General features: G+C 37.2%; 1 protein-coding gene across 4 annotated transcripts in view; it reads left to right on the top strand.

Annotated features, from left to right (window-relative positions):
* Nucleotides 1–15,981, top strand: part of LOC136440043 (ras-related protein Rab-37-like) — a 62,629-nt gene that overhangs the window by 38,734 nt on the left and 7,914 nt on the right. For all 4 annotated transcript variants that reach the window (XM_066435808.1, XM_066435812.1, XM_066435810.1 and 1 more), the window contains exons 3-5: nt 11,919–11,960; nt 15,219–15,285; nt 15,682–15,734. In XM_066435808.1, coding sequence (XP_066291905.1) covers nt 11,919–11,960; nt 15,219–15,285; nt 15,682–15,734 — 162 coding nt within the window. The remainder of the gene's footprint in view (nt 1–11,918; nt 11,961–15,218; nt 15,286–15,681; nt 15,735–15,981) is intronic.

The following is a 15,981-nucleotide window of genomic DNA, read 5'->3' as shown; positions in this document are numbered from 1 at the left end:
GTCCAGTGTTAAAAAGCATCTCAGCTTTCATGAGGTGCTTGCTTCAGTTTAAATGGTAGCTATTCACTCTAATGTGAAATGAATGCAGCAAAGGATCAAAAGTCACTGTCTCTGTTACAGAGGGGTCAGTCCGCAATGGTTATAGTACACTTGAGTCGCAGTGTTCTGACTAACGAGGAATAATGGTCAACATGAAATGTGTGACCCAAGACGAGACTCTCTATCGATTAAACCATTTCTTTTGGACAGTGCTTGTACCGTGTCAGTCGCCGGGTATTTTATGTGCCTTGCACAAAGAAGGATGGTATTCGTATGCACACAGCACACTTGGGAATTCAAAAGAAGCTGATGTGTTATCTGATATGGGTAGAAAATATTGCCTATGCTCCAAAAAATTAAGACAAGAGTTAAGGAGGCTTATCAAAATCAATATGAATTTTTAGAGGACCAATATCTCAAGCAGACAAAGATATGTGTTAGGAACATACAGCACATTACCGTTATTCTGGATTTTTTTATTGTAGCCACAAGGTTTGGATCCCTTATTATTTTGTTATAACACAAAGAATTGAAGGAGTATATTACAGTATGCATACTCATTTGTCAATCCTAGAAAAACACAAATTTGGAAAAAAGCACATCGAAACATCAGTTTGCATGTTTAAGTCAACCTTGAGTGTTGTCATCCTGCAAACCTTTGTTGTTGTGTAATCTTCATGCACTGAAGTATCAACTTACGTTGTGTGGTGCAATTATATTTGGACATATTTTGTATACTTAGGAACATACAAAACCACTTTGCCATTTCAAAAGCTTAGTATAATTTTCTTTTAAAATTTTCAAAGAAGACTATGTGTACAGCTTGAACTTTAAATGATAAATGGACTTAACTGGGAAATATAGGACAGGTCAGTGAAATAGGGAAAATGCAAAAACAGTAATTTTATACAAATCGCCACAAGATAAGAACTTGCATAGGCTGCCTTGATGTAAAAGCCTTGTAACAAGCCCCTGGCAAACAACCTTTCTGCTAAATCAAGACATATTAACGTTACATATATAATGCCCTGTTATATAAGCAGAGGTTGCCATTTACAGTGACTTACCATCTGTGAGTCATTAAGATCCAGCTAAAGACTGTAAGACGATTAATGTAAGAACAGCCATGGTTTATTTGGGTGATGGCATGTATTCAGGCACCTCCAGAACTGACCTTTGCATACACTGTACTCCAATCTGCATTACCCTTCAAAAATGAGTTCCTCCCCCCAACTGTCAGCCATATCTAGATATGTACCCAGAAAGTGTCCTTCAGATATTCAACAGGAAATAACATAATTTTTCTACTGGGCTGTTTTGTAAGTTTTTTTTTTTTTCAAATACAAAATGTATGATCAAGGAGGTTTTATATATTTGGTATGATTCATTGAATTGAAGTTCATTTCAGGACTGAAAAGATTTTGGATTTGTCCAGGCATATGTAGTGTGCATCCTAGACCTTTACTTTTCATTTGACATTTCAAAGACAATTACCTTCATTATTATACTATCTATAAGTCACCAGAAATGAATGCACGCAAATCACAAGCGTCATTAAGTTTGTGATGTCTAAAATTTACAAACATTTGATTAAGATTCTGGTGAACTGACAGCACTAAACCTTCTCTCTGCTGTCACTAATGAAAATTGGTGTGTGAACTGGCCCATAGCAAATCCTGGCTTGCTTCCAAAATGGCAGGAACTTAGCTTTCAAGGTGAGTCCAGGACCTCTCAAATAACATGTAGGCAGTGAGAAGACAGGAGAACATGGGTTTTCAGAGCATGCTGAAAATATGACCTACACTTATCTTATATATCATAAATAAGAGTAGGTGTTACCTGGTGTGCTTGGTCAAATCATTACAAGCGTATACCTCCTGCCTTCATGACCAATGTAAACAACTGGTTAAAACATTGCTATCATTTCATTCATTCAACTCATAAATTTACAATGTGAGATTTTCAAATTGTCTAGTGTGCTGAAATATGACTGGCTCATTGTTATGTGCATCCAAGGAGTTATGAAAATGTAGAATAGGCGTTTGAATTGCTTGATTTCTGATCCGTATATGTCCTTGGTGCTGAATGCTATTGCACGGTTGTTCCTGCAACCATAGGTAAGGCGCATGCTAATCAGGTCAAAAGTTCGGATCAGGTCTGATCATGCAGTTCAGCTGGATGACTGCTCCTCCTGTTTCCTACCCTGTCTTATGTATCACTTCTCTGCAGATGTCAAGAGAGGGTTGTATCCCATGGGTCCGGTAACATTATGCAAGGCAGGAAATACGAGAAGGTTCAGAAGACTTTTGATGTTATATGGAGGTCAAACTGCATGAAATACAGCGAGGAAAATTAAATCTCTCAATTCCTATGGGGTTCATCTAACAATGGCAGAATGTGATGATGGCACAGTAACATGTACTCTTTCATATCATGATATCCGTAGAAGTCAAAGAAAATGTTCCTGTATTTTAGAGAAACTAAGATGTCGATATAACAAGGCTAAAATATTTGTTTATCGAACAAATTGAACTCTTTCAAATTTGTTTAGGTATTTACACTAGCAACAGCAAGAAGAGTCAAATACTGATTTAATAAAATAAAGCAGCAGTTAGGGCAGATTCAATTTTGCATCTTCAATGGATGCACATGGTTGCAGGAAACATTATAACAACATTCAGCACCAAGGACAGAGCATATGTGTATGGAAAGTTATCAAATTTTGCTGTATTGTCGTATGAAAGGTGTGTTCAGCCATGTTGCCAGAACACATTCAGCAGCGAGTAGATATGAAATTTTGTAATGATCCCTTCACTCATGCAGCATGACAAAACTAAGAATCAGCATACATTGTCTAGAAACTGAAAAGGGTCGTCCCCAAACAGGCCAGCCATTCAGGGACTGTGGTCCACATGTCATGAAAGTATCTAAGAGGAATTCCATTTTTTGATGACTATTCCTACTTACAGTTAAGAGAGAAAAGCACTGAAACAGATTATAACCACTAAGACATACCTCACTTGTTCTGGTACACAAACTGATATTCTCTGTTGTCTGTTATACAGTATCTCTGATGTGTACTGTTATCATGTCCAACTCCTGTATCTGCCTGCATAGGTCAGTTTCTTTGTACTTAATTCCAAAAGTGAGACCAAATAATCCATACAAGATGACATTTTGTTATCGACAATATCTTTTACACCTAAATGTAGGATAGCCTTGTAGTATTGTTGTTTGATGGATGTTGCCAAACATTGTACCATGTACAATTGTTGGGCAATAAAGTTCATTCGTTATACTAAAATCAATGAAGACAAGTCATTAGCAGAGTGTATCTCCCAGTGAAAACCAATGTCAGGCCCAGCAAAAACATTTTCAATTACTTTCCTAAAAACATTAGGGTCCGTCGGTAGGTAGGGATTCTGTTTATTTTCTTGATTTTTAGATTTCAGCCAAAGTGATGCAACAACTGAAATGTACCATGTATTTTCAACATCATATTGTAACTATACAGATATAGATTGCACAATGGCAAGAACAAGTATATCAATAAACTGAGCAAAAAGTACAATGTGTGCTACACATTAATATTCTGACATCAACTATTCAAAGCCCTCATCGGTGTAAAAGTGTAAAATACTGAAAAACACTCAGATGTCTGATGAAAAAGTTTTGGTCCCTTGTCAAAGACCAACCAAAAAAGGCTAGGGTCGGCAGGTTTTTGCAAGGGTAAACAGAAACACAACATTTTTTCCTAGGCCCAACCAATTCTTCAGAACATCACGACCAAATTTGACCAAGTGGCCTGTCGTGACTTGGCTGAGTTTCAAGGATTTAATCTGGAATGGCAAATTATAGCCTTGCTTAACTCAACCCCCATTTGGCAAGTCTGTTCATACAGGCCATCGCTCACGGTTTACTTACTTTGAGATACTGCCTTAGACTGTCTTATAGTCCAAGAGTGTGCAGAATTTCTAAGTACATAATGTGTATGGGAGGAAACACTGTGGTTCAAGAACACTAAAGGGATTTCTTGCTAGTGATGTAGGTGTATGCATAACAAATGTTGTGGTTTGTTTGATATTACAAATGACAGATGATATATTGGTGAAATAAGCTAGTCATTCTGCAGTTACAAAATAAAAGTGAACGATCAAAATTGCACTGATGTTTCTTTAAACAGTTAGCCTGGGTACCATCCTCTGTAGATTTCTGCTGGCTCATTCTTTTTGATTGCTAACCACGGATACAGTGGTTGGTATCCAGACTATCAAACAGTAGCTTATCTGTACTAATTGCATCATTATTCAGGTAACCTCACTGAGCCATGCTGGTTTTATACATAGGCAACTTCCTACCCTTTGGTCCCTTTGGTATTTGGAAGGAAATTAACAGATTTTCAGTAGATCCTTGGTACCCAAATGAATTTTGAGATTCAATATTAACAGGGATTTGAATTTAATCAGTAATGTTATAGTGTTCTTATCCATGTGAAGCTATTCAGCATACATGCACAATGGCTGTCTACTCTGATTAGGCTGTGTGACTCGGGTTTAGATTATTAGGGAACATCTGCAAAGCAGAGGGGACGATGATAATGAGACATGAAGTCTTGAGTTTAACTGATGATAATTGCTGTTTCTCAAGAACATGGCAATGAGGAGATCAATCTTCAGTGTTTAATAAACATAACAAGATGTTCCTAAACACGCAAGGCCAATTCAGTTTCTTACTTGTTGGATCTGCAGCTTCATTTTTCTCTTATTTGAGAAAAATAAAGGAATAAAAAGATCAGAGTCATGAACAATTCAGGATATAGATTTACCAACAGTTGAAGAAAGTTCTCATGTTTGCTGCCACAAGAAAGTGTGCCTAACTGTCTTGTAATTGTTCTGTAATTGTTCTTTTTTGTACTGATACTGCAAACTTTGAAGTCAGTATCTGCTTTAGAATTAGAGTGATATAGTCCCCTGCAAACTTGTGTGATAAAATGGTAAAGCAGTCATCCTCAATTGAGGTGAAGCGTGGTGCTTTTGTATGATATAACATCATTTACATCATTCTTCTTTTATTACACAAGATTTGTTTAATTACCAAGATTTTAGTTCATAACAATGACTCATCTACACAAAAGATGCATAATTGCCAAGATAGCAACAGTTACAATTAACTTAACATTCTAATTTGGAGCTAAAATGTGCTGTCGGTGAGACACAGTGTTAATGACTGATCGTTACATACTCAGGACTCGTTACCGTCCAACCATCTCATTAATCAGAACGCCTCTTACAAAGGGCACGTCCTCACTCCCTGCGGAATGACAGAGAGTCGGAGTTCTGTTCTCCTGTGTGGTGTCAGGTTCCATATGCCTTGAGCTGCTGAAAGCTGCCTGATTAATCAGTTCAACCTTTTATCCCCAGATGAAGCACAGGCTGGTTGCTGAGGATTCTTATGAACTGACAGCACTTAATTAGGGCTTGGTGATGGTAATGATGGCTCGGCAACATCTCTTCCCAGGATAATTAAGTTGATAACAGCATGCTCTGGTAGCGATTTTGCGGAAAATTTAATTTCAGTCAATTTAGTAAGTAGGAAACTGCATTAGTGTATTGTACTTTTGTCTGAGTGCCAACGGTAGTTACAAGTGTTGTAATATTGCTGACTTTTGAAATGCTCTCTACAATATTTGACACTTGATTTTTTTGCCTCCAAGTCCCAGAAATAATCTTCACATTCCGTGGTAAATTTGCAAAAGCTTAATCATCACAATCAAACAAAAAAGACTTACCTACTGTAAATATAATTTTCTCTTTCTTCCACATACCCATCATTGATTAGGATTGTGCTTCTGGCTGCAGTCACATTTAGTAAATGTCACAGAAGCATTCCCCTTAGAGTACAAAATGGAGGGTTAGTCCCCGATTCCATGTAGAATCCCTTTTTCCCACTCCCACACTCATGTTGGTTCATAAATCATTCAGTATGCCAAATGTTAGTTAACCTCAGTGATAGGAATATAGATGACAAATATTTGAGAAACTGACTGATCCCATGCATAGGCCGCTGTGTACTAGGGGACTCCATATTAATAAACATGGTGCTGAATCAATTAGAATTCTCAAGACACTGTGAGTCACAACATAATCCACTATAAAGGAGATATTGGGTGCTCAATATCATGACTAAAGCAAGAAACGTGAAGCTTATTCCCAAAGAAATATAGTAAAGTACATTTTGCAAGCATTGTGTTTGACAAATATGCACATTGATATAGACAAAGATTTGAAATGTTTGCAGATGAGAAAGTATCAAAAATTCACAGGCAGACTTAGAGATTAACCCAGATCAACTGTTTTTCCTTGTATCAGCTTATCAGCCTTGGTGCTGATTTGCCTTCCATTGCTCAAAAACTGGTTATATTCTTTACAATGCATTGTATCAACACAAAACTTGCATCATAGTTTTCAATAACTTTTCCATCCCCAGTGACCAACTCTTCTTACCTGACAACAAAATCTTTTTTGGAGGTCACCCAACTTTGAAAGTCAAGAAGCTTTGTGTTGTGTGAACATGCAATATATCAAGCCTAAAGGTAACAAATGTTGGACTTACACTAAAAGTTCAGGATAATCCTGAGCTGTTCAGAAAGACACTGGTGCAGTAACCATCTACTTTGCCTTCAGGAGAATGTGATGTGATTGATTCACCTTCAGCCTTGAAAATGTCAGAGATACACGGGCAAATGATCCGGCCGTCTGCCTCCTGCAAACAGCCATTAATCTTTCCCCTTTAAAGGCACGTGTTGTAGAATCTCACTGATCAAAACATTAAGATAAAGTCCCAGTTTTTGGTCATCTTTCTACATCCTAAGTTGAATCTACCTTTATTACCATGCACGGCAGTATTCACAGCATGTGAATACAACTTTTTTCTGTGGTGAGAACATATTGTAATATGCACACTTCCCACTTGAGTTGTCAGCCATTTTGTCTGGCTGAGGAGTTTAAGGTAGGCTACCAAAACTAGGTGACTTCTTACAGCTTGCTATTGCAATGTTGACCAATGTTGAAAAGGACACGAATATGTTGAAAATTAGTTGCAAATGTCAATCTGAATGGAGGTTAAATTGCAGTTTTGGCGCCAAATTTCTACAATATGTCACCTTTAACCATCTGTAGATTACTATTTCTGAAAGAATAGGTAATTTACTCGACAACATCACTCAAAAGTATCATTGCACAAAAAATCGGGCTATCAAATGTTAAGCTTTAGACCTATGAAACATACATGAATTGATAAAATACCAAATGACAAATGGATGTTATGATGATTGAAATGAACTAAAAATTGTTGCAGCATCTGTGGTGCTGATTTGCCATCCATTCCAAGAAAGACCTCTGGTTTTCCCAGATGTTCTCTGTGATTGATACTGTTCAAACACAGAGAATATTTATGTGCTATTCATAGAACCTCAACTACTGTCTCTGTGCTTAGAGATAAAATCTGTGAATCCTTTTTCATTCACCAGACGCCCACACAAGCCACGAGTTCTTGCCAAGAGAATAGATAGATACCACTTCTTGAAAAAGGATTTTCAGTGCAGTTTGAGAGGATCAATTTGAATCTTAAAAATCTGTTGAATGACCGATTTAATGCTTTTAAGGGTTTACCATCACTTCACTTATTACTATTAGTTATTCTTTTTTTAAAAATCCAGGCGCAGGAAATGATGGCCTACCTTTCAAGAAAAGAACAGTCATGGTCTGCACTTACCCTTTAGCTCTCAATATTTCTAGGAAACAAAGCTGATACAATACAGCACTTTAGTTTCCTTTGGGGGAAATACATGTACTTGTCTTAAAGTAGTGCCTATCCTTTTTATCGTTATCCACTTGTCAAATACAAGCAGTGAGAATTTTTGAACCAGAATTGATGACACAACTTACTTGCTTGCTACTAAGTTGATTACTTATAACATTACACAATATCTTTTGTAGTATGACTAGAATAGTTTTCTTGACTCAAGTTGTTAAGAACTTCCTTTTGTGGGATTAAGAGACTTAATTATTTATAGCATAGAGAGCATTTGTCTGACTTCAGGCCTCCAAAGAATTCCGCACACATCCCCAGAAAAGGTTAATGAAGTGGAATAATCTTCTCTTGGGAGCCGATTTATCCAGTATTCCAGATGTGACACTTCCATATGTATCAAAGCAGCGCAGTGATAATGTTTAACCCAATCATTCGTAAAATCTTCCAGCCATATGCAACACATGTAGATTTTTAATGATGATGATCTTTATTTGCATTTATTGTCCACATGGGCTAAATGCAGTTACACTACTACATCAAAAACTAAAAGGTAAAATATCCAATGACAGCTGTAACTAGAGAATTTGTTTCACTCATTACCGCTGGAGACACAATGTCTGTGATAGTTCCAGAACATGTTAATCTTGATTAAGGGTTTGGTGCCTGTATACTGTCATTAATTGTAGTCTTAACATAATCTTTGATAATGAAGTCTGTAGTGTTTGTTTTAATACCAGGTACAATCAATTTGTACCTACCTGCAGCAGTGAATAGTCACTTGCTTGCTCCTTTGGGGGTATAAAATGAATTCACTTTGTCATGGCATGCTCTAAATTTATATACTATGATGTGATGTTTTATATAATAAGTTGCACATATTTCTTTGCTTAAGTACAAACAATTTCAAGAGACTTGAAAAGATTTGAATATATATTTAGATGTGACAATTCTCAGAAGGCAAAGATAGGTAAATACATATTAAAAGATCACTTTGTCATAATCATTAAAGATACTGAAATACACCATTAGCCCTATTTAATTGTAACAAGATATTACAGATTTACCTCATGCTAGCCTTTAGAATTTTAAGATTTATTTTCTATTTTGTAGTTGACTGTAAAAAAGTCACTCTACTTTTTGTTTGCATCAATAAGCTTCTATCTCAGGGACATGACCTCCCTCAGTCCTCTCAGATGCAGGATCTACAAACTTTTGGCAAGTTCTGAGAGTTTTTACAGCTTTTGGCAGCCACAAATGTGGCACAAGTAATGTACTCTAATGCTTCAGGCCAGGCATTATCCACTGCAAATTGTAAGTGCACGTGCGCTATCTTTCAGTCGACACTCTGAGCCTAAAAGGTTGTCAGACAGCCTGGGCAGTGCTGTGGAGAAGGGGTTGAAAGGGCTCGGATCTGTTTCTCTTTCAGAGTGGAATGCGGCTTTGTAAATCCGCCTGCTCCATGCTAATGCACCTCTGCATTGATTTTAGGCCTGTCTGAGCCGTACCAGCATCGCCAGGCTATAACAGCGCAGTTTCCTTCTGTTACGTTCTAGCTAACAGTACATCCATCAGTTTTGAGGTGATCTTGAAGGTGGTTTGGAGTTGATGATATGTACCTTTTAAAGGTTAAGTGCAGACAGCTCACTGCAAAGTTTGTAAACTTGGTTATGAAATTCCTGGAAAGATTCATTCAGTATCAAACAGAGGCACAAACTTTATTTGCAGGCCTCTTCTGTACCAAAGGACTATGTCTTTTGATGAATAAAAAGGCTGGAACACTATCTCTTTGAAGGAAGCTAACAATGTCGACAATGACAAAAGTTGATGACAAAAACAGACATTTAACCTTCTTTAAGTTTAAGATTGAATATAAACTGTTTATGACAGTTGCCTATGTGCAAACTACTTTGATCTTTTGTTTCCATGAATCCTTAAAAGTCAGAAACTCACACCTCTCAAAGCCAAATCCTACTAAACAACTCAGTAGTAGGCATAGCAGAGCTCGATGACATATAGATGTCAGGGTTCTGAAAAATAATGGATAAAGCTCTTTACAAAGCTTCAAACAGTACAGCTTGTCAATTGTACAGGACCCTCAGCTGTTGGACAAGCACAGATGCCATCTTACAACCTCATCCCTGTTATGTAAGATACTGTAACAGCTGTGCCTTCAACATAATATAAAGCTTCACTCATAGTTGCTGTGTTGAATGTAAATTTTCTGTAGGTCGTCTTCAGACATGAGATAGAAATGGAGATTACAAAGTAACATACTGATGTATTTCTGAATACAAAGGGCAGATTCGGATTGCTGAAGTAAATTATGAATCAATCTTAAAGTTGTTTTTTCAAAATCTGCCAGTGTGACTGGAATGTACTGTTTAAGATTAACAGCTGTCTACCTTGGACTCATCTGATTGGGGTAACATTGACTGTGATAGATTATTTGCTATGATTATTTTGATAAAGAAGACCAGTACATTTTAAAAGTATGATTTCTATTGCCTCAAACCATCTTTGTTAAACTTTAAAGGTTGCTATGCTCTTTATGTCTGTTAATGTCATTGTCACAGCTTCCTGATATAAGTTGAAGCTCCAAGTTTGTTGTTTTTGTTCTTATTGTCGTACCTTTATCTAAACTTGAAAAACTTGCAGTTGGTCTTACGACAGCTTCTCATGTAAGTCAAGGGGTCACACAATCTGAACTGACAGTACACATTCAATCCTCTTCAGCTATCCCACAAAATAGCAATTGTCCCCATGATTGGCCCTCAGGTAATGTACAGTCTGGTTAAGAAATCTGAAAAAAATAACCTTACTGTTCGCTGCAATTACTCATTCAACCCGTGTAGACAAGCTCACAAAGCTTAATGGCAGGCTTGTTCACACTCCGCCGACTTGCATTACTTGGTAGATCAGTCTTAATTCTGGGGATCACAGGGTTGATGGGAAGCCACACACTGGTGAGCACATACTGGGAATGGGCTTCTCAACGTTATGTTTCTAATGAATGTCACCTTGCTACAGAACATGCCGTTAATGGCAATGTGCTGGAAGGTCACGCAGTTGGAACTAGGTAACCTGATGTAGCCAAGAGTGGGTCATGAGGACGTATTGATCCCTGTGTGCTACATTGATAGAAGATTGGTAAATCAGTCTTTGTCAGCAGACTATGGGAATGAACTATCAGGCAGTGTCAGGATTCATACATCCTTTTACAGATATGATGGTAGGCTGGGCTGCAGCTGTTGATTTTTTCTAGCACGTTTTTGGACTATAACGTTAGAGCAAAAATTGGATAATACGTAATTAAGTGAAGAGTATTATCTATGTCTTAGACAGTATATTAGGCTAAATTATGGCCATGGGTGACAACTTCCACATGGCATGTACTTTACTCCACGTTTTGAAGTGCTTCGTGCATCAGATTCTATGTTTTAACAGAAGTTCCAACTGGCTTCCAGGCAATGTGGTATATAGGAAGTCAATTGTTCTTCTTGTTCACTATTCATACCCATCATGTCAGAGGATCAACCAATTACTGGTACATTGATGTCATCGATATCACCTAATCCATTTAAACTCTGACACTTTACGTCACAATACATTCATATAGTTAAGTAAGATTGATATACTCATAATTATAATAGATGTTTTGATTGGATGTTCGAAAATAAGGGCCAATTTCCTCTGGTTGAGCATTCTTCAACAACATGTGTCTGTGACAACTGTTGATGGATGTGAAGTGAGATGAATAGAAAGGATCATTTGAGTTTGGAGGGAATGATGAATGGATGATCAATGGAATGATGGAAAAATGGATGGATGTTGGAAGAGAAAGTGGGCTGATGAATGAAAGTGTAACACTTTAAGTGCAGACACAAAAACAAACATACTGAACAGAAATCCACAAATTCATACAATTCTTCAAACAGATTAGTCAATCACTAGTAAGACTATCTGATGCTGAAATTATGTAAAATGTATTTACATTTTCATTCTTTTATTTTTAGACTTTGGAATTGAAAAAAAAATGGAATCCTGACTTTTCCCTCTTTTCTTTACAGAACAAAGTTGTCAATGTTGATGGTGCTAAGGTCAAACTACAGGTAAGTGTGCTTTTCTTCCTGTACCATCCTTGTAGCCATGCTGTGGTCCCTTTGGTGGACCCACATTTATTAGCTCCATAAAATAGACCCAATTTGCTGTAACTGGGAAATCCATGTGATCTGAGCCTTGAGGGCAATCCTTGCTACTTTATTGGGCACTGTTCACATTGGCTTATCATAACGTGGCAAGACATACTACCTGTCATATTCAGAAGGTACGCTTCTATCACCACCAAACACCTTGGCTCAACATGTCGTTGCAGATGGGATAATAGGATTCAACATGGTTTGATGGAGATACTTGCAGGAGGTGACAGTTGCCCGTTATATCACACACCTGAGCTCTTGTGATCCGTACTACTAAAGGATATTACAAGAGTGGTTTATTGCCTGACAAGAAGGACTTACTTCAGCTGAAGCAATAAATGTTGTCCTCTTATGCTTTAGGTTTTCTATGAAAATATTACGGCGAAGTTTACGTAAGCCATCAATAAATGTCACAACTCAAAAGTGCCGCAAGCTTTCTACTTTGTGACAACAGCAAAGAGCAGCATAGTGGGCATGATGTTACATAATGGACTTACCGTTTGCTGGAGATTTACAGACATTTTTTCCTGTCAATATCAATTTCTTTTTTTCATGGAAATCCATTTTGAAGCTTTATCTGCACAAATTCTTTAAACTAAGCTGATTTTTCAAAGCTGCAGCCTTAGATGTTATTTTGGGGGACCTGAGGTTTACTGACAATAATGCATTTCACTGCTTTTTAAATCCATGGTCAATTTAAGTTTCCATCATAAGGCCTTTAGCAGGATCCCTTAAGTGTCATAAATGTGCAACCATCACTTATTGATATTGATATCAAAATCATGGCCTCTCACTTTTATGGCCTTGCTTTATTTGCACATTATTGAATTGTGACTTGTCACTCAGATAGAGGGAGGCCATAGGTCTAAATTGAGCCCACAAACTGATTTTCAAATGTGCTGAATGGTTTTGGTTGAATTTTAATGTACTTCAAAAAACTTTTATTTTCAGCATTAATTTCAGTTCTTCCATTCTTCTTCTGATATATCTTTTAATAAATACATGTCACTAGTTACAACTCAAACAACATCATTATAATTCTTCAGGGCTCTAAATTTCTTTTCGTCCGCACCTAACTTAAAATTTTAGGTGCACAGAAATAATTTTGAGTGCACAGCATAGAATAAAAACATCAGCAAAACGTAATTTTACAAATCCTCCTGCCTCTCAATTTCATTCTGAAATTCTATAGCTAACTTCAAAATTTTTAAGTAATGTATTGAACAAAGTACAACAAAGTTTATATCACTTTTTCTGATAATTAAATTTCAAGAATGTTTTGTACACTTGTGCAATATTACATCTACCATATAGCCTACAAAAATATCTAGGTGCACTGGTGCACCCACAGTCGACATTTAGGTCCAATTTTGGGTGCACAAATGTGCACATGCACCCAGTATTTTGAGCCCTGTTCTTTCATGTGTGAAAGAATTTCCTGAGACATACTGGTAGGATTGACACCTGCAAGGTGGCTTGCTGTTATGAAGATACATATAAGTATTCTGCCGGGAGAAGTGACATTTATTGATATTCATGCCACGAGCCATGGAAGCGAGACAAAGCTGGAAGCTATATTGCCTTCTCCTCCTCTGTGGCCATGGGCAGATAAACTCGGATCACTGCAGAAATGGGAGGGTTCATTCTGGGATTTTCAATATTGCTAACAGTCAATTTTGGCTTCTGCCATTTTCCCATGGGGATTAATACACAAACATGCAGTAATAAATGGTCAACATACAGTCACTCTTGATAGTTTGGTTTGCATCAACAGAAACACGCAATTGTGGCAAATGGAATGATGTAAGATTTAAACAAAAGTGCCTAATTCTATCAAGTGTCAAATAATTAAAAGACGTTTTAAGTAATAATGCTTCAGGAATTGTAAAGTGCATAAGAAAAATCATAACACAATGGAAAACTGTGACATATATCATAAAGTTGACCTTAAGGACAAAAACAGGAAATTGTTAGCATTGATGAGCCACCAGCTATTACAGATAGAGTTTGAAAAAGTACATGATATAATATAAAAGTATAGTATTTTTCTTTTTTTGAAGCAGAAGTATCAGTTTCAATACACCACAGAATATTTCCTGAAATCCAATCATCCTCACAAATTGGTTTCATTTGCCATTGGCGATTCATAAGCCCCCGTCAGCTACAATTCTCTTTGGATTGGCAGAAACACAAACTCCTATACATCAAGATGTTAACTCATGACAGTCTCGGAAATGGTCAATAACTCTCCTCATTGATTCCCATAAATTCCGGGAAATGGCATTTGGCTGCCCAAGGATAAGGTTGCGAAGTCCAATCTGAAACAGCCTATGAACGTGGAGCCTGAATGTCGTCGGAGAAACTAGAGAAGATTGTGGCTGTCTCAGAACTTTTGCAAAGCTGGATACTGTTTCTAGAAAAAAATTGCCATTTCCCAAGAGCATCAACATGGGCCTCTGAGAAACTAAAAGTTACCAAAGTTTCAAATATTGAGATAAAGTTTAAACTGATGGACTTTATCTTGCTCAAAGACTGCTGTGTACATTTTGGGTTTCAGCAAAAGATGGATGATAAATGTGCATGGATGCTATCTCTAGCTTGAACATGCATGGCATACGAGTTTTTGAATTTTGCAGAATGTACCTCTATAGACCTTTAGCACGAATCATAGATCACTGACAGGAGGAAATATCTTCAGATGTCTTATTCAAGGACGTGCATTCAGTGAAGGCTTCTCCAAGATAAGTTAAGATTTAAACCACAAATACTGGTGACAACATGAAGTACATTTTCACTTCTTGATAGCAATCACTTTTTTGCCAAACTGACATCTGTATTTTGTAGAACTTATCCAAAACTTATCAAGCGAACTTACTGTGTAATGCTTTGGTCCCATTTCCAATCCGAGGCCCGACCGGCTAGCTTGTGGGAATGAAAGATATGATATAAAAGATAACAAAAGACAAAAAAAGTAAACAATTACTCCTAACGATATATTGTGTATTTCCTTGATACGCTTTTTCTATCTTTTTGTTTTCGCAAACAGCCCGGTTTGGCCCTAGCTTGGAAATGAGACCAAAGTATTAGGGAACATCCTGTTTTAGGGCAAGATGTTTTCTTTTTATGCACATGTATAATAACAATATTGTTGTTGTTGTTGTTTACCTGTAGATTTGGGACACTGCTGGACAGGAGAGGTTCCGCAGTGTAACACATGCTTACTACAGAGATGCACACGGTGAGACCGTAATTCACACACATCAATGTAGATCCAAGTGTGTGCTAGCATGTTGTTAAGACCATACTGTACCCTACACAAGGGCCCACACCCCATTGATAAATGTATTGAACATTAACTTGTCCAAAATCAAGCTGCACAATTTATTTGGCTTCCTTATCAATAATCTTATAGAACCTGCAGATACACAAATAAATGCATTCACAGACATAAATTTGCCATCAGAATTTATGTCTGCAAATTCATTTGTGTCAGGATCTATATCTGCGAATGTATTTGTGTATCTGCAGGTTCTAAAATATTATCGATAAGGAAGCCAAATAAATATCAGAGATTTTTATCATGTATTAAAATTCTATTACTGTTTTGATACATGGTATTTCTTTTCCTCCCTAGCTCTGCTGCTTCTATATGATGTCACCAACAAGACATCCTTTGACAACATCAGAGTAAGTGATGGGGACAATAAGATAACCTCTGGCTATATTTGCTATTCATGTCCTTTCTTGAGGTTGAGCGAGGACAAGCTGTCGATGGGTTTAGTGTCAGCAATAGTCTAGATTAAAGGGAAGTGCTATCCTGCTTGCCTCTAATTGGAAAGCACTTTTACCATGACATTTGCAAATTTGTACTCTGGTCGTTTGACTCAAACCCAAGCAGACTTCGTAATGACCGTTCCAACCTAACAATTCTTAA

Source organism: Branchiostoma lanceolatum, chromosome 8 (assembly GCF_035083965.1).
Source record: "Branchiostoma lanceolatum isolate klBraLanc5 chromosome 8, klBraLanc5.hap2, whole genome shotgun sequence".
NCBI classification, from domain to species: Eukaryota; Metazoa; Chordata; class Leptocardii; order Amphioxiformes; family Branchiostomatidae; genus Branchiostoma; species Branchiostoma lanceolatum.
This window is presented reverse-complemented; position numbering and strand designations above follow the sequence as displayed.